The sequence below is a fragment of the Marmota flaviventris genome, chromosome 9 (assembly GCF_047511675.1).
Source record: "Marmota flaviventris isolate mMarFla1 chromosome 9, mMarFla1.hap1, whole genome shotgun sequence".
NCBI lineage: Eukaryota > Metazoa > Chordata > Mammalia > Rodentia > Sciuridae > Marmota > Marmota flaviventris.
In genome coordinates this window covers 62,999,990-63,023,563 of record NC_092506.1, presented here as the reverse complement: position 1 = coordinate 63,023,563, position 23,574 = coordinate 62,999,990, and the positions used below count along the sequence as shown (strand labels likewise).

At 35.7% G+C, this 23,574-nt stretch overlaps 2 protein-coding genes across 2 annotated transcripts in view; one reads left to right on the top strand and one right to left on the bottom strand.

Annotated features, from left to right (window-relative positions):
* Window positions 1-23,574, bottom strand: part of Rnf169 (ring finger protein 169) — a 112,759-nt gene that overhangs the window by 24,421 nt on the left and 64,764 nt on the right. The window contains exons 3-4 of the mRNA XM_027942565.2: window positions 10,713-10,859; window positions 1,573-1,691 (exon numbers count right to left, since the gene is read on the bottom strand). Coding sequence (XP_027798366.1) covers window positions 1,573-1,691; window positions 10,713-10,859 — 266 coding nt within the window. The remainder of the gene's footprint in view (window positions 1-1,572; window positions 1,692-10,712; window positions 10,860-23,574) is intronic.
* Window positions 14,112-15,771, top strand: LOC114098534 (protein AF1q-like). The gene is made up of 2 exons (XM_027942787.1): window positions 14,112-14,132; window positions 15,502-15,771. Exons 1-2 carry the CDS (start codon window positions 14,112-14,114, stop codon window positions 15,769-15,771), a joined length of 291 nt encoding a protein of 96 aa, XP_027798588.1.

Here is a 23,574-nt window from a genome sequence, read left to right as displayed (position 1 = left end):
TAAGGAAAAAAGTACATTATAAATAAGAGATACAATTTATGGTATTACCATAATTGATTTTCCCACCTAAGGTTTCTATGACATCAGCAAACTATTTCACTAAAGGATAACTCTACCAACTAAATTCAGCTTTTTAAAGCCATGTTTATTCAGCATATAATCAGGATATTAAATTTAGCAATCAACAGCATGGGTGCCAAAAAAACCCCTACATCAAAACCCTTTGCTGGAAAGCTTTACATGTTCCACAGAACAGAAACTAAAATAATCTGTTATACAATTAGTCCTAAACACAGTCCTTGAAGGTTATTTGCCTACACACATGAGTTTTGTCTAAAATGTGTCTTCCTAGTAGCAGTTAAGCCCTACCACCATGGTGCCTGGCTGAGTTGAACAACTGGCTGTAACCTCTTGCTTCCCTGTCACTTCTCTGGCTCGCCTCTCCCGCTAAGCTTTGAGTCAAAAAAATGAAGACCTTCTGCCACTACCATGGATGGCTACTGCGGTTGCTGGAACTGCTACAGCCACGTTGATTTCAGGATTTGACAAAGTACTTTTTGGCCTCCACCACAATAGGGGCTAGAGCTTCGGCAGTCAAAGTTTCCTCCCTCATGGGTCCAAAATTCAGACTGATTGTTGTTAACTACCAAATCATGGTAGCTACCACCAGCTCCAAAATTGCTTCCATCATTACCAAATTCACTATAGCCACCTCCACTGACATTATATACACCACCACCATGGCTGTCACCAAAGCCACAGGATCACTGCAATTTCCTCAAAACCAAGTTGTCATTATCAATGAAACCACCTCCACAGCCATCACCAAAGTTTCTAGAAAGACTTCAACCTCTTGTGCTGATAGGAAGGAGGAGCTGAACCCTAGGGATGAAGGTAAGCAATGCCAGCTTTAAACAAAAAAAAGACAACAAACTAAAGATTGTGCCTTTGCATTTCTTTTTTAAAACAGAGTATGGCACATAGTATCTGCTTTTTCCAAAACATCTACTGAATAAATGATTCCTTCCTTCCATCCTTTCCATCTAGCCCTTCATTATCCCTCCAACATCCAGCATTCAGTATCCATTCAGTTTCTCCCTAGGGTCTGCGAAATCTAAAGGATCAAGAGGTTTGTTGATAAGGGTCTTAAAACTTTTCAGTCCACTTTCCTGAAACCCATGAAAATACAGTTAGACCTAGAAATTGAAAAATAAAATCAACTCTGAATTCATTTCCTACTGAGTTTTTTAAGTTCAGAGGGAGAATCCATGGCTACTGTCAGAGTGAATAAGATTTTGTTATTGTATTTTCCCAGGATAAAAGATTTAAACTTTGCAGGAGAAATTAGCATAATTCTACCTTAAAGATGTGACAAATGGGTAAATATTATTTTTCTTTGAAAATTCAGATCGACCCTTTCTGATTCATATTTAAAAATCCAATTCCCACTTCTTTTTACCCCTTCCACCTCCCCACAAAATAGCTACAACAAATACATTTGCTCTCCCAGTTCCTTTTGTCTCACACCCCAAAATGGAAGAATCCTGACTGAATTCAGTATCAGTTTCTTACCCTGCCAGGAAAGCTAAGGAGTAGGAGTTGTTCTTGGAAACAAATGCCGAGCGATGTGTCTGTATCATCTGGCCTCCAGAAGGTTCTTCATTCTCTGAATCTGAGAGACGTGCAGGACACTGTCAAGGAGACAAGGGAGACAAGGGAGTCCATGTGGGGTTCCTGTGGAACCTAACCTTGCTTTGTTTCAAAGCTCTTGTTCTCTAAGTCTTTTTAAGTTTCAATCTGTTTTCCAAATGCCTCCTAGGGATCCCAATCTCAAATGTAGCTTAAATTCAATAGATCCAACATCAAAATCACTGTTTTCCCCACCACCAATCCATCTAAAAAACCTCAATCTCATCTATGATTCTTTTATTTCCCTTACTTCTAAGTCATAATAACATCTGTATAAAGGTCTTGGTATTCCAATACTTCTAAATATTTATTTTATTAATTATTTATATCAGTCCCATTAAAACAGATTATTATCTGTCACTGATGGCTAACAAGGTCAGAGTAGCTAATTTGCCTAGATTAGGATTATACAGTTTATGAATGGCTAAAAAAGGTTCCTAAATTCAGAGCAACAGTCTCTGAGCAATTTATACTCTACTACTAAAATGTCTCTCAAATCTTACTCCTTCCATTTATACAGACTGGCATTGCCTTACTTTATCATCATCATCTTTGCTTCAACTATTACAATAATGTATTTACTGGTCTCACTTCCTTCAGGTTTTCTTTCCTTGAACACCCTTCATACTACCAAGAATTATCCTTCCAGCACATGAATTCTCTCACATCCTTGCTTAACTGTTGGTGATCTCAGGATGAAGGCTAAACACTCAGCATGATTCAATAACGTTCATAACCTAGACCCAACATTCTTTCACATTTTTTCCCCACCAATTCCTCATATGAAACTCCATGAACTCAAAAAAAAAAAAAAGAAACTCCATGAACTCCAGTCCAATCAAACTGCTTTCACTCTTTATATGTACCATAGCCTTTCAAAACCATTGTTTTATATTTCCTTTTCCTAAAATTCCCTATCTGCATTCTTTGTCAATAAAAATACTTATCGGTCTTTCAGAGTCATCTGAAAGGCTACTTTCTCTACAAAGGCTCTCAAATTCCTCTAGACTTGGTTTTATCTACCTTGTCTATATTCATTCATTTATCTTCATTTTCCTTTGTAGTCCTTTTTTAGACTTTTTCTATTCACATTTGAAGTATTTTATTTTTAAATACACCTTCTGCATACAACATATAGTGAGGTTGTATGTCATGATTTCATATGAGACTCTTTTCATGAGTAGCTGAATTGTAGCTTCTTATTTAGGAGTCATTCTTCATTAGACAATAAACTGTAAGAGCAAGTGACCACCTTTTCAAAAAATTTCCTATACTACTATATAGTAGGTAAACAAAAAAATCTAATCATCTAATGATTAACTCTCTCTGATCAAATGATTACCAAAGTGTAAGTTACACACATAGGTATGCCAGGCATCATGTGGGTCACAGTGCTCTGCATTCCTTAAACACACTGTTACTCTCTAGTCTGGTATACACAATAGGCTATGTCTCCTAACAGTGGCCTTTGAGAGAAGAGTTGAAGGATTACAACTCACAGAGAGGCCTTTCAGTTTCAAAGGATATAATTCCTTAGAGAATTCTACTGCCCAAAATATTCACTGCAGAAACTTTAACAGCACTGACCCAATATCAAATTTGATATGATATTGTCCTCTGAACTTTGGAAAAAAGAAAAAGCTTTGATACCAATAATAATAAATAATGGCAATTCCTATTTGGGCATCTCTTTGTAATCAGATCAGTACTAAATTAAAGACTTCAAATCTTGGCTCTATTACTTGCTATCACCATCAATGTAGGTTAGGTGTTTTATCTTTCTGAGCCTCAGTTTCCTCATGTATAAAATTAAGATTGTTCTACTTAGTTTCTGATAAGCCAATAAAAGTACCTCATACATTAGCAAACAAATACTCAAAAAAGATATTTATTTATTAATTTAAGTACTATTAATATTTTTAAAATTTTAGTTTTATAGCAAATATTCAAGTTTATTTTAATTGTTGAAAATAAATTTAATTATTATAAATAAGTATCTATTTACCCAAAAGCTATGCTACCCCTACACATTTCTACAACCAAAATACCTTGAACCTTGAGAGAAGAAAATATTTACCTCTCATCTTTCCCTTAGATAAAAGTTAATTTTGGGGATGGGGAGTTTACAGAGAAAGTGACCTTTAATATGACTCTGAAAGGTCAATGAATAGTTTATAGGCAGAGAATGAAGATAGGGAATTTTAGACAAAAGTAATAGCCTGTCCAAAAGAACAGTTCTGAAAGCTCTGGTACATGTAAAGAGTGGAAAGTTGTTTGGTTGTGCTAGAGCTCATGGAGTTCCAGTGAGAAACGGAGAGGAGAAAAGCAATGACCGAAAGTTGGATCTAGATTGTGAAGGTTACTGTATAAAGCACTGTGGATTCTTAAAAGGGTACAAAGCATGCATAAATGGAACTCCTGCAGCAACATGTAAAAAAAATGTTGAACCTAAAAAAATTAAGAGACTGAGCCAGGCACAGTGGCACATGCCCATGATCCCAGTGGCTAGGAAGCTGAGGCAGAATTATAAGTTCAAAGCCAACCTCAGCAACTTATCCAGGCCCTAAGCAAGTTATAAAGACTCTGTCTCAAAATAAAAATAAAAAAAATAAAAAAGGCAGAGGATATGGCTCAGGGGTGAAGCACCCCGAGTAGACAAAGAGTGAGGAAATTAGTTTAATACTCTCCTGTACTACTGGAAGTAGTGTAATTATATACAAACTAGTCTAGAGGCCAAATGAGTAATAAATATTAAAAATGTTAAAAAGTATATTTCCTTTGACCTGGTCATTTCACTTCTGGCCATTTATTTCTAAGGTACTAATAAGACAAATGGATTTCATCACAATGGTATTTAAGATAGCAAAATATCAACAGATTAATTTAGTTAAATAAACTCTACAGTCAAGAATACTAGGAGAGGGTTAAATCTCCAGAATCACACACACATAAAAAAAAGAATACTGGAAAAAAAAAAAAAAAAAAAAAAAGAATACTGGGAGATCATTAAATAATGATGTGGATTCTTAATTTACAGGGAAAGATGTCTACAATTTATAGTTAACAAAAAATAGGTTATAAAAGGGCTGCATTTTCTGGAAAGGCAATAACATATAGTATGTATATCATGCATGCAGAAAAGAGTTCTGAACAGATATTTACCAAATGTTTATAAGGATTACTTCTAGGTTATACATAGTGATTTTTCACTTTTGCTTTATGATCTTTAGTGTAACAGTACCTATACTGAATCTTTTTCCAACAACTCATACTATTATTGGATTAGCTTCACCATAACAAATTATAATAAACATTGTGTCTATTTTATTTCCATTCTGAAAAAAATAACACCACATGATAATCTCTCTCCATCTAAGTTGTATTGCATAAACATATTATCAAAATCTTGTCATGTACAAGGTACTTCAGGAGACTTAAAACCTGGTAAGACATATTCCAACAAATTTGTGGTCCCACAGAGAAATACAAACACACACACACAAAAAAACACAATGCAAGGGAGAATGAAATACTTTCTGTAAGTTACAAAGTGTGGGGGCAAAGAAGGGAGGGTGAATGACAGAATTGGAGAAACAGGTGAGGAATCCCTTTAGCTTCCATGAAGGTGACTACTTTTGAACAGGACATAGGGAGTTGAATAGCCTTTCAACAGGTAGGATGGTGACAATGCACCTTGAAGAGAGAAAGCACAGCGTATATATTTTGGAGAAAGCAAACACCTCTGTTCCCTAGAGTTTTGGGAAATAATCAAGGATGGAAAGATAATCTAGAATCATAGTTAAAGAAGGACCTAAATACTGGGGTGAAAAATTCTCATTTAATTCCATGGAAAAAATGAAGTCACTGAGGTTCTGATTAGGAGAGTGATATGATCAGTCCAGCTCTAATCAGAATAATACTTATATAAAAAAAGAATCACTGAATCATTCGGGCTAGCTTTCCTCTGGGACCACTGGAGATTCTCTTGTGTTCCAATTTGAATATAGCCTTGGCTAACTAAATGAAATTATTTACCCAATACCAAAACTCTTTAAAACATATTTAAAGTACAATTAGGATCATTTAAAAGTCCTCAAAAATATAAAAGTAAACAGGAAAAAAGGCAAAAATCTAAAACCTTAGGTTAGATTTTATTCATTGTGGTTTTGCAAGGAAAATTTTGTGAAGCTGGCTACTACCAATAAAGGAATCTGAGAATTTGTACCTTCTTATTCCTTTTAAGATTTCAATTAGGTTGATGCACTGGCTTTCTAAATGAAAAATAGTAGTGGTAAAAGAAAATATAATTAGAGCAAATTCCCAGTCTTGGCATGCATTAATATTAGATCAGTTCTTAGAGAAAAGCTGAATCTGGCAGGCCAGGCACAGTCAGCTCTTTCTGTCAGAGGACTATGGTGAAGAATAACTCTATCAAGGCTGGTTTGGGGCTCCAAATTCCTCAATAGGACACCCATAGCACAAGAGTTAATAACTAGAATCAACAAATGGGACTTACTCAAACTAAAAAGTTTTTTCTCAGCAAAAGAAACAATAAGAGAGGTAAATAGGGAGCCTACATCCTGGGAACAAATCTTTACTCCTCACACTTCAGATAGAGCCCTAATATCCAGAGTATACAAAGAACTCAAAAAATTAGACAATAAGATAACAAATAACCCAATCAACAAATGGGCCAAGGACCTGAACAGACACTTCTCAGAGGAGGACTTACAATCAATCAACAAGTACATGAAAAAATGCTCACCATCTCTAGCAGTCAGAGAAATGCAAATCAAAACCACCCTAAGATACCATCTCACTCCAGTAAGATTGGCAGCCATTATGAAGTCAAACAACAACAAGTGCTGGCGAGGATGTGGGGAAAAGGGTACACTTGTACATTGCTGGTGGGACTCCAAATTGGTGCAGCCAATTTGGAAAGCAGTATGGAGATTTCTTGGAAAGCTGGGAATGGAGCCACCATTTGACCCAGCTATTCCCCTTCTCGGTCTATTCCCTAAAGACCTAAAAAGAGCATGCTACAGGGACACTGCTACATCGATGTTCATAGCAGCACAATTCACAATAGCAAGACTGTGGAACCAACCTAGATGCCCTTCAATAAACGAATGGATAAAAAAAATGTGGCATTTATACACAATGGAGTATTACTCTGCATTAAAAAAATGACAAAATCATAGAATTTGCAGGGAAATGGATGGCATTAGAGCAGATTATGCTAAGTGAAGCTAGCCAATCCCTAAAAAACAAATGCCTAATGTCTTCTTTGATATAAGGAGAGTAACTAAGAACAGAGTAGGGAGGAAGAGCATGAGAAGAAGATTAACATTAAACAGGGATGAGAGGTGGGAGGGAAAATTAAAAAAATAATAATATCATAATTAAGAATGTGGATATTTTAATAATCACAGGAAGTTTTGAAAATAAATTTCAAGAGTACAGAGAGTAAAATATTAAGCATGTTCAGTGGAACTTGTTAGGATTTCAGTTCTTAATCTAATATTGATTAGACCTTCTCTCATAATTTTTGATCTGTCTCAAATCCTGGCAACTAGTTGAAATAATATAAAATGTGAGCCTTCTTGGAAGCGTGACAGACTCTCTCCAAAGCCACATGCCTTTTGCATCAGTTATCATTTGGCGACTGCTGCAATTATCAAGCTCAGATTATCTCTAATTCTGCACCAGCATTCTTCTCACTTTAAAAAGAAAGAGTTTGTGAAATGTAGTGATTGATTCTAAGAAGTGGTTCTAGATTAGTCATTAGTATCTTTTAAGTTTCTCCCTGGTATTCCCTTAGAGATGTAATCAGATCTGATGCTCTTCAGCAAAGTGTTCAGGAAATATTCATATATTCTGTTTCCAAAATTTATTTTTAAAATGATGGTACTTGAAATACACTGGTAACCGAATAAACAAGTACAGAACAGGAAAAAAAAAAAAAAAAAAAGAATTGCTGAATAGAGGATTTTCTTCAGGGGTAAACCACTTCATGTCTGAAGTCATGTTCAATATCCAGCATTGAAAAATGAATAAACATACATACATACATACATACATAAATACAAAAATATTACTTTTATGTCCTAATAGTCATTTGCATTATTGCCAGGAACAACAACAGAAAAATCATTACTTAAAAAAATTTGACTTAATATCTACCATATCATGAAGTAATTGCTAGTATTATTATTTATCCAATTTTATGGATGAGAAAACTGAGAATAAGCAGTCTAAGTCAGTTTATCATAGTTACAAATTAGGTATTTGGAAGACCTGGTACTAAAACTCACTTTTGCCCAACTCTACAACAAAAAACTAAAACCTCTTCAAGGAAAGAACATGAAGTCAGATGTTCTAGTGTGGATTTGGTAACTGTAAATCCTGTACAAGTTTGTTCCTCATTAGTTTCCCTCAACTTCTTGATATAAAAGTGAAAGCTTTCTTGTAAGAATGTTGCAACAGGGCTGTAGGTATAGCTCAGTGGTAGAGCTCTTGCCTAGCATGTGTTAGGCACTGGGTTTGATCCTCAGCACAGTATAAAAATATATAAATAATATAAAAGTATTGTGTCCATCTACAACTAAAAAAATAAAGAATGTTGTGACAATAAAAAAAAAAAAAAAAAAGGCTGGTTTGTCCTAAAAAGAAAGGCACTTCTGTGTTGTTTTGCCTGAGGGCTCTACATATGGTCCTGATGAAGTGAAGAGGTGGAGCTGCAGTCTTCAGAGACCACAGATCATAGCCAGGAATACCGGTCAGAAGACATACTATATGCATAAAACCACCATGTATCTTATTGTTGCCTTTCTAACTAAACTGTATCCTCATCCAGTAGCAGTCTTTTGACCTTTGTGGTTCCTTCAATACAGAGCATTAAAAGTACACAGCACTTCATGCTTGTTAAACTGAATCTTTCAGAAGTATGGAATCTTCTAAAATTAAAGTAGTTATTTTAACAATAATTACTATTGTTATTATCATTGGAATCAGAAACCCTGCTGTATGTAGCAATCAACAAATACCAATGACCCAAGAAAGCTTAATTTCAATATTTCGAGTTCAAGAAAAATACTTTCACAAAAATCAAACTAAAAGCTTAGATATTAAGTAACCTAGCCTAAGTGGTACACTTAACTATAATGCTGGAATCCAAGAGTTAGACTTCTGGGCCACAGATTATTTTTCTACTCTGCTATGTTGCCTGTCATTATATATGCTAAAGCTTTATAATTCCAGTTCATTAGAAAGATAAACTAAAATATCAACAAGGTGAATCAAAGTATTTTAGAAGTTATAACTCTAAAGATATGTTTAGTACGTACAGCAAGCAACAAATGTCCAATCCAATATGACTTACTAAAGAAATAAAACTCAATTGTAGGGGCTAGGATTGTGGCTCAGTGGTAAAGCACTTGCCTAGCACATGTGAGGCACTGGGTCCAATCCTCAGCATCACATAAAAATAAATAAATAAAAGAAAAGTATGTGCACATCTACAACTAAAAAAAATTTTTTTTAAACTCAATTGCAATTGTCCATTTGAATGTAATTAGTGGATCTTCGCAAAGTGCTTTCTTTACAAGTTAAATTCATAACTTACAACTCTTTCCAGTAATTTACTTGGTAAATAAGTAGTGAAAAAATTCAGTCAAGATTTGACTCAATTGGGTTGATTGGGTTATAAGCCTTAACCTAATCAGCACATTAATCCACTTGAAGGATTAACTGGATGGTAGAGATAGCTGAAGGAGGTAGATCACTGGGAGCATGCCTTCGGAATATATATTTTGTCCATGGAGAGCAAAGCTTTCTTTCTGGTTCTTTGTTGCCATGTCCTGAACTGCTCTCTTCTAACACACTCTTGAACTGCTCTCTTCTAACACACTCTTCCGCCTTGAAGGTTTATCTCTCCCCAGGCCCAAAGCAATGGAGTTGGCCATCTATTGACTGAGACTTCTGAAACTATGAGCCCCAAATAAACTTTTCCTCCTCTATGCTATTTTTGCCAGATCTTTTGGTCACAGCAGCAAAAAACCTCACTAAAACAAATATATAATTAGATTAAGCTTAAACTAATATTGAGAATGTACCTTATGTCTAACCATTGTTCTATCTAGGGTATTATAAAGAATAAAGGCAAGTGAAATATAAGCTTTAAGGAAATATAGTTGAAGATATAAAATGTATAAAACTGAGGAGCCAAGCTTAGTGAGGCACACCTATAATGCCAATGACTCAGGAGGTTGAGGCAGGAGATCATAAATTTGGGGCCAGCTTCAATAACTCAGCAAGACCATCTCAAAAAAAGAAAAAAGAAAGAGAAAAGATAGAAGGAAGGAAGGAAGGAAGGAAGGAAGGAAAAAGAAAAGGGCTGGGGGTGGGCTGGGAATGTAGCTAGTGGCAGAGTGCTTGCCTAGGATGCATGAAACCCTAAATTCAATCCCCAGCACCACAAAAACAGACAAATAAAAAGGGCTAGGGGTGTAGCTCATGGGAGAACATTCCTGGGTTTAATTCTTGGTACTGCAAAGAAAAAGAATATAAAACTTAAATGTCAAAGAACAACATGGGGGGACTGGGGTTGTGGCTCAGCGGTAGAGCACTTGCCTTGCACGTGTGAGGCTCTGGGCTCAATTCTCAGCATCACATAAAAATAAACTAACAAAATAAAGGTATTGTGTCCATCTACAACTAAAAAAAAAATTATAAAACAACAACATGGAAGTTAAAATGTCAATATACATATAAAACATAACCATGGTATATATACTAGACTAGGTTTTTCATCTCACTCACCATTTCCTGCCCCCACACTGTTCCAGATCTCATATCCCATTCAAAAATTATTTTCTCTACCTCTCATCCAGAGGCTACAATATTCACTGCATATAATGACCATTACTGGTCTCATAGTTCACTAATAAAACTTTCAGATTCATTTCCCCTGGGTATTTGCTGATTTTTGAGGCAGATGTCCATCAAGAAGGTGATCTACTTACATGTTCCAGATTTGTTTTCATTACTAATGGCTCATCTCTTTTTTTCTGTTCATCCATTTTCCTTTTCCCTGTTTCTGTGTCCTCTGGTAACAGCTTGTGGATTTGGTCTTCAGAAGTTTTTTCCTCTTGCAACTTTTCTTCTCTCAGCTAAAAAATGCAAATTACACAGACAGTAGTTTTAAGCAATTCTAGACTTAAAAACCTCTTTAGTCAACAGAGTACAAACAGATCACAAGGCAGTTTTAAAGACTGCTTTTCTTCTCAGATATAGCCTTCTTGATTTTCAAAATGTAAATCTGCCTTTACTTGGCTCTTACCAAATATATACTTCATGATTTAAAAGATTTAACTGCTCTGCATTTTTTTTTTTCTTTTCTTTTCTTCTTTTGGCAGTGCTGGGGATTAAAATTCAACCTATGGTCTTGTGCTTGCTATACTAGAGCTCTACCATTAAGATATATCCCTAACCCTGCTCTGCATTTTTAAGTAATATGAAACCATAAGAGCTAATCAAAAAATAGCCTCACACAAAAAAGTAAACCTAAAAATTCTCCACACTTCTATAATCCCAGTATAACTATATTGGACAAGAGCAGAAGCAGCCAAAAACCAGAGAAACTGGACTAGATCTCATTAGCGACACCAAAAACATGACTTATTACAGTTCCAGTGTTCTACATTTTATGCTCTTATCCTATGGTTACAGGATACATTGAGATCCATGGTCTAAGATGCATGCTTACAATCCCAGCTACTCAGGAGGTTGAGGCAGGAGGATTGAAAGTTCAAGGCCAGCCTGGGCAACTAAGAGAGAGACCCTGTCTCAAAAATTAAAATTAAAAGGGATGGGGTGTAGCTCAATGGCAGGATGTCCCTGAGTTCAATCTCTAGTGCCAAAAAAGGACACAGGCTCTACAAAGAAATTTAAAGCAAAGGCACATGTTCCTCATTTGGGGGAGATAGCATGGCATTTATGAAAATAGCATGGGTTTGGAATAAAAATCTGAGTGATATTGAGGCAAATGAATCACCATTTGCTTACTCCAAAGTAGGGATAATGCTTTTTTCTTTGCAGAGCTTGCTGGAAGGAGTAAATGAGATAGCATAAAACATAGTATTTAATATAGTTCCTTGCGGTGCATCATGAATCAAGAGCTTCAATAAAATTTAAATGATAATATATATCAAGTCAATTATAGGATATTAATAATTTCAACCATTCTTGCAAAAAAAAAAATTCTGATAGGCTGTTGCCTCAAGGTTAACAACAACAACAAAAACACCATAATAATAAATAACAATAGAACCTTAGTTTTATCTTTCCAATTTCTTTCTTTTTTTTCTTTAGGTAAATTTCTTTAGGCCTGATTCCTGTAAGCATGAACTAGTCTTTAAGACACTGAGTCTAATTCAAGAGGTGCAATGGCTCACACTGAAATCCCAGCAACTCCAGAAGCTGAAGTAGGAGGACTGCAAGTTCAAGATGAGCCTTAGCAAATTAGTGAGGCCTTAAGGACTTAGTGAGACACTGTCTCAAAATAAAAACATTTTTAAAAAAGAGCTGGGGATATGGATCAGTGGTTAAGTGACTCTGAATTCAATCCCCAGTACAAAAAAAAAAAAAAAAAAAATTATGAGTATGCAAAGCACACCATGCACAAATCAAACAAGAACACAAGGGAAAGAAAAATAAAATAAAACCATAGCTGGGGAGAAAACAAAACAAAAGCCTATGTTGCTCACATAAAGGAATCAATGTCTTTTAAGATCTTGGAAGTTCTTGTTCAACAATTTGATCAAATACTACACTAACGGGCATTTTACTTCATAAGATAAGCAGAACAGCACAAAAGAAATTGGGTTTTACCATAATAATTTTATTATTTAATAAACTCTTATGTGTCAAATGCTAAGTTCAGCATGATACGTGTGTGTGTATACACACACACACACACACACATATTATCTAAGAGTCAGATAATGTGTTCAAATTGATTCACCAATAGGCCCTAGAATTCAACTCTAAATCTGTCTCAATGGCTCTCAACCAAGGATGATTTTTGCCCCCAAGGGAACATTTGTCTGCAGACACTTTTTGTTGTCATTACTGGAGGAGTGGACTACTAGCATCTGGTGGACAGAGGTCAGGGATTGTTGCTAAACATCCTAGATGCACAAGTTAGTCTCCTCCCGCAATAAACAAATGCTATCTTCTAAGTACAAAATTTAGTTTTATACATTTTAGTACGATTTTGTTTAGTGTTTAAGGATGTATGTTTTTGCCCCCTAATAATCTGTATTGCTGCTCCAAATTTTTAATAATAGACTTGTTGGCAAAACATAGTTTTCATTGCAATGGAGAATCACTGCTAAGAAATCATCATCTTAACAAAGCTAACAGTTTACAAAAGTGAAAGTCATTCATCCATTTAAATCTTTTTAAAATTTTTTGTAGAGATCATTGGAATTTATTCTTTCAAAAAAATATATTTTTTTTTAGTTGTAGATGGACATAATACCTTTATTTACTTATTTTTATGTGGTGCTGAGGATCAAACCCAGTGCCTCACATATGCTAGGCAAGCGCTGTATCACTGAGCTACAACTCCAGCCCTCCATTTAAATCTTCACATGAATAATGTTGGTGTTTTCTTCTATATGGGTGAGATACTAAGATATATATTTTTTTGGTTTTGTCCTTTTCTGACTCATAACTCTCATAGTCCTTGTTATTTCCTAAGTAAGTAGAATAATGTTGGGGCATTTCAGGCCTCAAGAAATCAAAATCGCTTTTTCTCTGACCTTCTCCTGCCCCCCATACACTCCGCCTGTCACCTTTTCTGTGTTGGACCTGACCCTAAAGAAATTCTCTTGCCTACTTTGTCTAATAGTAGACCACACAAAGACCTCTCCATTTCAGGAGGGGTCCTATCTATACCCAGGAAGGCTACACAGAAATGCCAAGAAGAATGAACAAACAGGCCTCGCTAAGTTTCCCCAGGTAGTATAATAGCATTACATCATACCCTTTTTGCCCACTCACATTTGAACACAATTGTCCATGTTTCAATCATGCTCCACATGAGCATGATTGAAAAAACCTGAAAGTACAGGGTTCAGAGAACTTCTGAATAGCTAAGCACAGGAAGGCTCCTGTGGGATAGGATATCTGAGAGGGCATGGAAGCTCCACATTCCTTTCCACATGATTGGCCCTATGTAATTCTTCATTTTTATATCCTTTGTGATATCCTTTCTGCTTCTTAAATTTTTTTAAGTCATAGATGGACACAATGCCTTTTATTTATTTATTTATTTTAATGTGGTGCCAATGATTGAACCCAGTGCCTCACTCATGCTAGACAAGTGCTCTACCACTAAGCTGCAACTCCAGCCCCCTATGATATCCTTTCGAATAAACGTAAGTTAACGTAAGTATTTCCGTGAGTCCTGTGAATCACCCTAGCAAAATAATCAAACTATTTTAGGAGGGAGTTTTGGGAACAGCAATTTACAGCTAATCAGTTAGAAGCATAGGCAAACCAACCAGAGGCATCCATGGGGATCGATCCCTGAACATATGGAATCCGACACTATCTCCAAGTAGACTCTGTCAAAATATAAATAAATTAGGGGACACCCAGGTGGTATTCACTGTAGAACTGATTACTTGCTTGGTGACTGGAAAAGCGTCACATGCTTGATGTCAGAAGTGATCTATGCTGTCAGAGTGTAGCAGGAAAAAACAAATCTGAGTTGGAGGTTTGTTTTCACTATATCTTCATAACCCAGTTCTGTAGAAGGTGAGTTTTTTGTTCCTTGGTGGTCATTTATAAGGATATGAGAACTTTGCTAGCCATGGTAGTGTATACCTATAATCCCAGCAGCTCAAGAGGCTGAGGCAGGAGGATGGCAAGTTCAAAGCCAGCCTCAGCAACTTAGCAAGGCCCTAAGCAACTTAGTGAGACCCTGTCTCTAAATTAAATATAAAAAGGGCTGGGGATGTGACTCAATGGTTAAGTGTTCCTCGGATCAATTCCCAGTACAACCCCCCACCCCCAACAAATGATATGAAAACTTGGGCTCTAGGAAAGTATTTTTACACTGAAAACTCCTCAGGGAGGGTCAGAAAGTAGCATAATAAACATGAATAAGAAATATCAATAGCTACTATTTACTGAAATCTTCTCTGTTCCAGATATTAAGTTTATAAAGCTTATCTCATTTAATCCTTATGGACTGTATTTGTATCTATTTATAATTACCATTTTATAGACCTGAAAAGTTGACTCTGTTATTTCCAAAGTTACAGAGACTGAATACTGAAGAGCTTGGATTTTAAAGTAAACCTCTTGACTTCAGATACTCAACTTCAGAGCTACTGACATTTTGATTTAGGTGATTTCTATGGTGGGACCTGAGCAGTCTGAGAAGGTATTTTATACATTAATACTTTCTTGGGAAGCAGGACTTGATGATGTAGTAGCATAAAAGGGAAAGAGAGAGCCAAAACAAAGTGGCGCAACAGTTGGCTCAGCCGTCAGGGACAATATGAGAAACTGTAGGAAATTCATTACAAGATGGTCAAAGAAAAAAAAAAAAAAGATAAGCATAATCATTCAAATTAGCCAAGAGGGCGGAGAGGGCGGAGGGAGAGGGAGTGAGGGGACAAAGCCTTCCAAACCTCAGCAGCTTCCTTTTCCTCCTTCCCCAAGCAGACCCCAGAGCTCCTGAGGCCCTCTCTCCATCTTTGGAACACGCTGGTAATTCACTGATAACAAGAAACTAAGAGGGACCCTGTGAGTAGCCAGTACCGCTCCTTTCTTTTCTGGAGGACGCCTATACCAGAACTGGATCTGTTGGAGCTGGAAGGCCTGGGTCTGTCAGATACACCCACCTACAAGATCAAGGACAGCAGTGTTGGCAAAATGATCTGGCAAGCAACAGGAGTAGAACATGAGAAAAAGGCAGAAGGCGATACCCTCCTAGAGTACAGCACCTTCAACTTCTGGAGAGCTCCCATTGCCAGCACCCACTCCTTGGAATTGGACTTGCTCTAAGGCCAAGACTTTTCTTTCCCACCACCTTGCCCTTATTGTCTTCTCTTTCAAGCCTCTTCTTTCTCATTCCTTTCCCAAATTAATCTTGTTCTCTTCCCTCTATTGTGTTGATAGTGCTGATGAGTCTGCCAGTTGAGTTTTACTTATTTATCTATCTACTCTGTTTCTATCAAAAGCCCTCAAACCAAAGTAAAAGGTTCAAGCAATGGAGTATAGGATCACAGAAATCCCACCCCCACCCCCTGGATTATTAACCCCAGAAAATAAGCTTTGTGGAGACATCAGGGAGTAGTAGAGTATTACAAAATGGAAGACAGTTTTGATTCCATTTTTAATCAGCTTCAAAGATTGCTCTAATCAGAGGGTAGAGCACTTGCTTGGTATATGTGAGACCTTGGGTTTGATCCCTAGGCACCACAAAAAAGAAAAAGATTGCTCAAAGCTTTGTAGTTTCCTGTAGTTACCAGTAAATTTAAGTATTTTTTCCCAGGGTTAATGAAAACCTTCTAATTTTTAAGATGATTTGCCACAACAGAATGATTTCCAAAATGTAAGGTGACGATCTTCTTTTTTAATCCTGCTCCTTCTTATAATACATTCTTTTCTCCAGAGAAATTGGGGTAAAGGTATAAAACAAGGAAACAATACATTATGAAAATATGGAAAAGCACTAAATCATTTCAGAAATAGTTGAAGCTCTTTCCTTCCAAAAAGCATTCTTTGTTTTCTGCAGTACTGGGGATCCAACCCAGGGGCATTCTACCACTGAACTACATCCTAGCCCATTTTATTTTTTTAATTTTGAGACAGGGTAGTGTCTAAGTTGCTGGTCTTGAACTTGTGATCCTTTTGTCAGCCTCCAAAGTCCAAAAGGATGTTCTTCAGCTTACTCACAACTTTGCTAATTATGGATTGATAATTCTAGCTGAGAAAAATCAGATTTCAAATCTTAAGAAGAAACCTTGCTATTAGGATAATTTGCAAGGTTCTGATTCAGTCTTCTAAAAAGCATAAGGTTTGGTCCTAAATATTTAGTCTTGCCCCTTCCTCATTTGCAATATATAATACTACTAATCAATGAGCCTGATGCATAGTTCTAAAGCTACCTTAAGACCATAATATGAACAATTACATTCTGCCCCTACACCTTGTTCCCACTCCTTCCAAAATTATTGCTGCTGATTTGTGCTAATTACTCATTTATTTAATAAAAACATTCAATCCTCCCCACCCACCAAAAAAGAGAAGCATATATCTATTGGCTCCCACATCCCACCGATCAAAGTTCACTCCAAGGAGTGTTAAGTATCCCTCAGAGTAACTTGTACAGCCTGAGTCAGTTCCCATGATGGGCCCAGTAGCAGGGATAACAGAGAAGTCCTGGAGCTAGAAATAAGATGTAAGCAGTAGGAACCTAAACAAGAAGTTATAATGCAGCTGCTCACTACTATAAATGGAATTATTTTTATAACTTCTATTTACAGGTGCCAATTACCAGAGAAAAAGTTTACTTCTATATGTTAATCTCATACTCAGCCACACTATCAAGAATACTAGGGGTTGCATTGTGGCTCAGTCATGTGTGAAGCACTGGGTTTGATCCTTAGCACTGCATAAAAATAAACAAAATAATGGCATGCTGTCCATCACAACTACAAAATTTTTTTTTAAAGAATACCATACATTTCCTGAAAATATCTTTGCTTTGCCTATTTTTAAAATTTACTTATTATTAATAAATTAATTTATTTTTGCAAAAACTAGGGATTGAACCCAGAGGTGCTCCATCACTGAGTTAGATTCTTAGCCCTTTTTGTTTTTTATTTTGAGACAGAGTCTCAAACGTTCAGTCTTTCTAACTCAGCCTCCAGAGTGCTGGGATTATAGGCATGCATCACCACACCCAGCTAAAAATTAAACTTTAAAAAATCAAAATATGAGGCTGGGGTTGTGGCTCAGTGGTAGAACGCTTGCCTAGCACGTGAGAGGCCCTGGGTTCGATCCTCAGCACCACATTAAAATAAAGTTATTATGTCCAACTACAACTAAAAAAATAAATATTTTTTAAAAATTGTATTTTACATAAATGAAGTTTTATGTTTACTGACTATCTTATATCACACAACATTCTATTTGTATGATTAACCCATAATTAACCTACTCAAACAGTAGCTTATACCTTCCCATTTTGTTTTATTGTATTCTATTATTGTATACAAACAATTTAACCATTCTGTTGGTGACAAATATGAATTCATAGTTTCTAGTTTTGGGTTATTTATAAATAAATAAGGATTTATTATATGGATTATATAAGGATTTATTATATTTGTTATTATATAACATTTTAATCTACAATTTACTTGGAATTGACTTTTTAAATTCAGTTATGTTAAGGTACATACTCAACATATGCTAAAGGATACACAACATCCTTCAGTATGTATGTATCCAGGTGTATGTGCACTATGGAACAGTGTCTAAAAAAGAAACTGCTAAGACATAAGATATAGGCATGCTGCCACAGTTTCCAAATTGAACATACAAGTTACACACTCCCACCTTCTAGTGTAGAACAAGAGGTGCTTCCAGCTTTACTAACACCCAATACTGTCTATTTTAGCCATTGCAGTGGGTTGGTACTGCATTATTTTAATCTGCATTTCTCTAAAAACTAAAGGTACAGAACAATCTTAAATTTACTACTTGGAAATCCCCTTTTATGAAATGGCTATTCATATCTTCGCTTTCTTAGATGTTTGGGTTTTTTCCTTTTAGTAAGTTTAAGTTTTATTCTTTGGATATGAGTCAATTGTCAGGAAAAATACACAGACATGTAAGATATGTAAGTATGCTACAATTTAAAGGTGTTCCTCAAAAGTCCAAGTGTTGGAAACTTAATCAAATTCATATGTTAATAGTATTTGGAGGCAGGGCCTTTGAGAGATTAGGATTAGATGAGGTCGTAAGGGTGGAGTATCATAACTGGCTTTATAAAAGGAAGAGAGATAGCATACTTACTGTCTCACCATGTCATGCTCTATGTCACACTGTGACACAGCAAGGTCCTCACAAAATGATAGGCAGATGCCAACACCATGCTCTAAGACTTTGCAGTCTCCAGAGCCAAAAGCCAAATAAATTTCTATTCTTTATAAATACCCAGTCTCAGATATTTTATTATAGCAAGAGAAAATGGACTAAAAATGAAAAGACACACACATGTATGTGTATGTATGTGTGTGTATGTATGTATGTATATATATATATATATATATATATATTTTTTTTTTTTTTTTTTTCCCCTTTCACATAGAAGTTTACCTTTTTCACTCTTAGTACTACCTTCTCCACCCATGCCCTTGGTACTGGGGATTGAATCAAGGGGCACTTTACCACTGGACAATGGTTGTCACTTCTAATTTTTTATTTTAAAAATAATTTTTGAGATGAGTCTCACTAAGTTGCTGAGACTGGCCTCAAACTTGTATCCTCCTGCCTCAGCCTCTTGAGTAGCTGGGACTACAGGAGTAACCACCGTACCTAGTTTGGTACCATCTTTTGAAGATAAGAAATTCCAGGTTTTAATACAGTTAAATTTATTAATCTTTTATATTATGGTTAGTGCTCTTTATACACCATTTAAGAAATTTTGCTTTCCATGAGGTCATAAGTACTCTTCCATGTTATCTTTAGGAGCTTATTATATGACATTTTAATCTACTATTTACTTAGAATTAACTTTTTAAATTCAGCTATGTTAAGGCATATAATCTACATATGCTAAAATGAACACATGGAATGTACAATTCAATGGCTTTTGACAAATGTATATATCCATGTAAATATTTGCCTAATCAAGATATAGAATAATTATTACCACCCAAAAAAGTCCCTCTGAGCACATCAGTAATCAATCTCCTAACCCACTCAGCACTAGGCAACCACCATTCTAATGACTACAGATTAGTTTTGCCTATTATAAAATTATATAACATGTATTCCTTTGTGCCACATATCATTCACTCAGCATATTTTTTGAGATTTGTTCACTTTATTAAGATATCCCTTTATATGGATGAGATATACTTCATTGTAGGAATATACCCAAAAAAAATTTTTTAATCCATTCAAGTATTGAACAATTGGGTTGTTTTTTCATTTGGGGCTATTATAAATAAAGCTATGAACATTCATCTCTCTTCATAGACCAATGTTTTTGTTTTGGTTGGCCTAACAGCTGCAAGTATAATTGCTGGATCACACAGTAACTATGTTTAAATGTATAAAGCAACCTGCCACTTACACCATTTTAGGCTCCCACTACCAATGTGTAAAAGCTCCAGCTGATCCACATTCTCACATTTTCTTGTCACACATGGGAACTGTTAGTCTTTTAATTTTAGCCATTGTAGAGGATACAAGGCAATGTCCCTATGGTATCAATTAGTATTTCCTGATGGCTAATTATGTTCACTGACTTTTCATGGGCTTACTATTATATCTTCTTTTGTGAAATGTCTGTTCAAACCTTTTGCCACTTTATTATTCATTCATTATTTATTTATTACCTTATTAGTAGTTACAAGAGTTCTTTTTTAAAAAATATATACATATTTTTTTAGTTGTAGATGGACCCACTACCTTTATTTATTTATCTTTATGTGGTGCTGAGGATCAAACCCAGGGCCTCACATATGCTAGGCAGGCACTCTACCACTGAGCTACAACTCCAGCCCTACAAGAGTTCTTGAAATATTCTGATAATATACACATTTTGCAAATATTTTTTCTAGTCTTTGCTCTTTTTATTTCCTTAATGACAGATTGTTTTTTAACTATGACAAAGTCCAATATATAATTTTTTTCTATGATTATAAAGTCTAGAAAGTCCATGTTCCTTCTAGAAAATCTTTGCCTATCTCAATGTCAAAAATATTCTTTTTACTTTATGGTTTCTGCATAGTTTTAGCTTTTACATTGAGTTTTTAAAATCACCTTTTACATATGGTATAGAGATCAAGATTCACTTTTACTTATTCATAAGATGTTCAGTTTATTCCAGCACTATTGTTGAAAGTCTTTTCTTTACTATTGAAGTATTTTTGTGCCTTTGTGAATACCAGCTGACCACTGTTATATACTGTAAGTTTTTGTCTCCCCAAAATTCCTATTTTGAAAACCTAACCCCCAATGTCATCATATTAGGAGGTTGGGGCCTTTGGGAGGTAATTAGGAAAAGAAAGTGCAGTTCTCATGATGGATAAAGACAAACTGTGGAACATACACAATGGAATATTACTCAGCATTAAAAGAGAATAAAATCATGGCATTTGCAGGTAAATGGATGGAGTTCAAGAATATAATGCTAAATGAAGTAAGCCAATCCCAAAAAAACAAATGCCAAATGATTTTTCTGATATAAGGATGCTGATTCATAATAGGAATGGAGCGGGGCATGGAAGTAATAGATAAACTCTAGATAGGGCAAAGGGGAGGAAGGGGAAGGGAGGGGGTATAGGGGTAGGAAAAGATGGTGGAATGAGATGGACTTCATTACTCTAAGTACATGTATGAAGACACGAATGGTGTGACTCTACATTGTACACAACCAGAGATATGAAAAATTGTGCTTTATATGTGTACTATGAATTGAAATGCATTCTGCTATCATATAACAATTCATTTAAATTTTTAAAAATAACAAAAAAATTTTAAAAAACTCATATCCACTCATACCCAGAATATACAAAAGATATCTTACAATTTAACAGCAAGAAAGTAATCCAATTTAAAAACATGCAAAAGATTTAAACAGACTAACATCTAAGAAAACACAAAGACAAATAAACATGAAAATATACTCAAATTATTAGTCATTAGGGAAATGTAAATTAAAACCAATGAGATGCCATTTCATACCCACTAGGATGACTATAATCAAAAAGCAGAAAATAGCAACTTTATATATGAAAAGTATTTTTGTTTATATATATATATATTTTTTTAACAGCACACTTAAATTTTCAAGTGTCATACAATCTGTTCTATAAGTATCATCAACTCACTACCAGCTTTCTATTCTTTTAAACACTACAATAAACATTTTGCAAGATAGGTTCATTAAGGCAATATTTTAGTAACTGAATTCAACTGATTTTCTAGTTGTAATCAGCTAGTTGAATTTTCCACTAACAGCCAAACACAGAAGAGGTCTGTGCTCACTAAATTACTTTTTCTAGTTTTTTATTGTGAAAAAATACCAAATGTAACCACATTAACTATTATTGATATTAAATATATTCTTTATGTTGTACAGCCATCAGCAACATCTCCAGAACTCTTTTTCATTTGTATAACTAAAACTATACCCATTAATTAAATAATACCTCCCATTGTCCCCTTCCCCAACCTTTTCAACCACATTTCTCATTCTGTTTCTCCAATTTGACTACTCTGAATACCTCATTATATGGAAATCACATAGCATTTGCTTTCTTGTGACTGGCTATTTCACTTAGCATAATGTCCTCAAAATTCTTCCATGTTGTGCCATGTGTCTTTCCTATTTTATTTTGGAACTGGAGGTTGAATCCAGGGCTTTGCGAATGCAGGCAGATGCTTTCCCACTGAGCTACATCCCAGCCCAAGATTTCATTCCTTTTAAAAACTGAATAATCCACCATTGTTTACATTTTGCTCACCCATTGACACTTGGGTTGCTTCCACACTTTAGCTGTGTACTGTGGGAGGTCATCCTCACACGTGATTTGAGTTACCTCCCTGGCTGGGCGAGAGGCGCTTAGACACATCCTTGTGTCCAGAGCTTTTCCCACCCTTCTCAGGTCCGAGGGCTTGTCCATGTATGTGGAGGCGTGTTTGGCCACTACCCCTGAAGACCCAATCATCGCACCTGACCTTGGGACACTGCCCCCCTTAATCTTCATTGGATGGGATTTTCCCCAGAATTTTTTGTTTCCCAATAAAAGTCCACTTTCTGGCATGTTCTATCCCCCCCCCCCCTGGCCTCTTCAGTAAACCTTGCTACCCTAATAGGTAGCTTGAGGCTGGAGGAAGGAGACGCCATCCTGGAGCTGGTTTAAAGGTAATTAGAGTCTGTCTCTTTAATTCAAACTCCCTTCGGATTTCTCATATAACTGAACCTTCATTTATGAAGCCTGTGTGGGCTAAAGTATACACAACAGGTGTACCACACAGTTACCACTTCAAGTCCCTGCTTTCAGTCCTTCTGGGTATATAATAAGAAAGACTATTGCTGGATCATATAATAAGCCACCACATTATTTTCCACATGGATTTTATATTCCCAACAACAGTACACAAGAGTTCCAATTACTTCACGTCCCTGCCAGCACTTGTTATTTTCGGGGTTTACAGTAGGCAACCTAAAGGGTGTGAAAAAATAAAGGGCATTTCATTGTAGTTTTTAACTTATATTTCCTCAATATTGGTGATGTTGAGCATCTTTTTATGTCTTTTGGTTTTTTGATATCTTTAGAGAAATGTCTATTTAAATCCTTTGCCCATCTTTGAATCAGGTTGGGTTTTTTGTTACTGAATTTTAAGAGTTCTTTATATATTCTAGATAATCCCTTATCATATTAGGATTGCAAATATTTTCTCTCATTTTGTAGGTTTTCTTTTTACTTTGTTGATAATGTCTTTTGATGTATTTTAACAATTTTGGGGAAGTCCAATTTGTCAAATTTTTCTTTTGTTGACTGTACCTTTAATGCCCTATCAAAGAAATCACTACCAAATCCTATGTCATGAAGTTTTGCT

Coding starts and splice junctions, on each gene's coding strand:
- LOC114098534 (XM_027942787.1), top strand. CDS start 14,112: ATGATATCCTTTCGAATAAAC. Junction 14,133..15,501: donor TGATATCCTTTCGAATAAAC/GTAAGTTAACGT, acceptor CAAGAAACTAAG/AGGGACCCTGTGAGTAGCCA.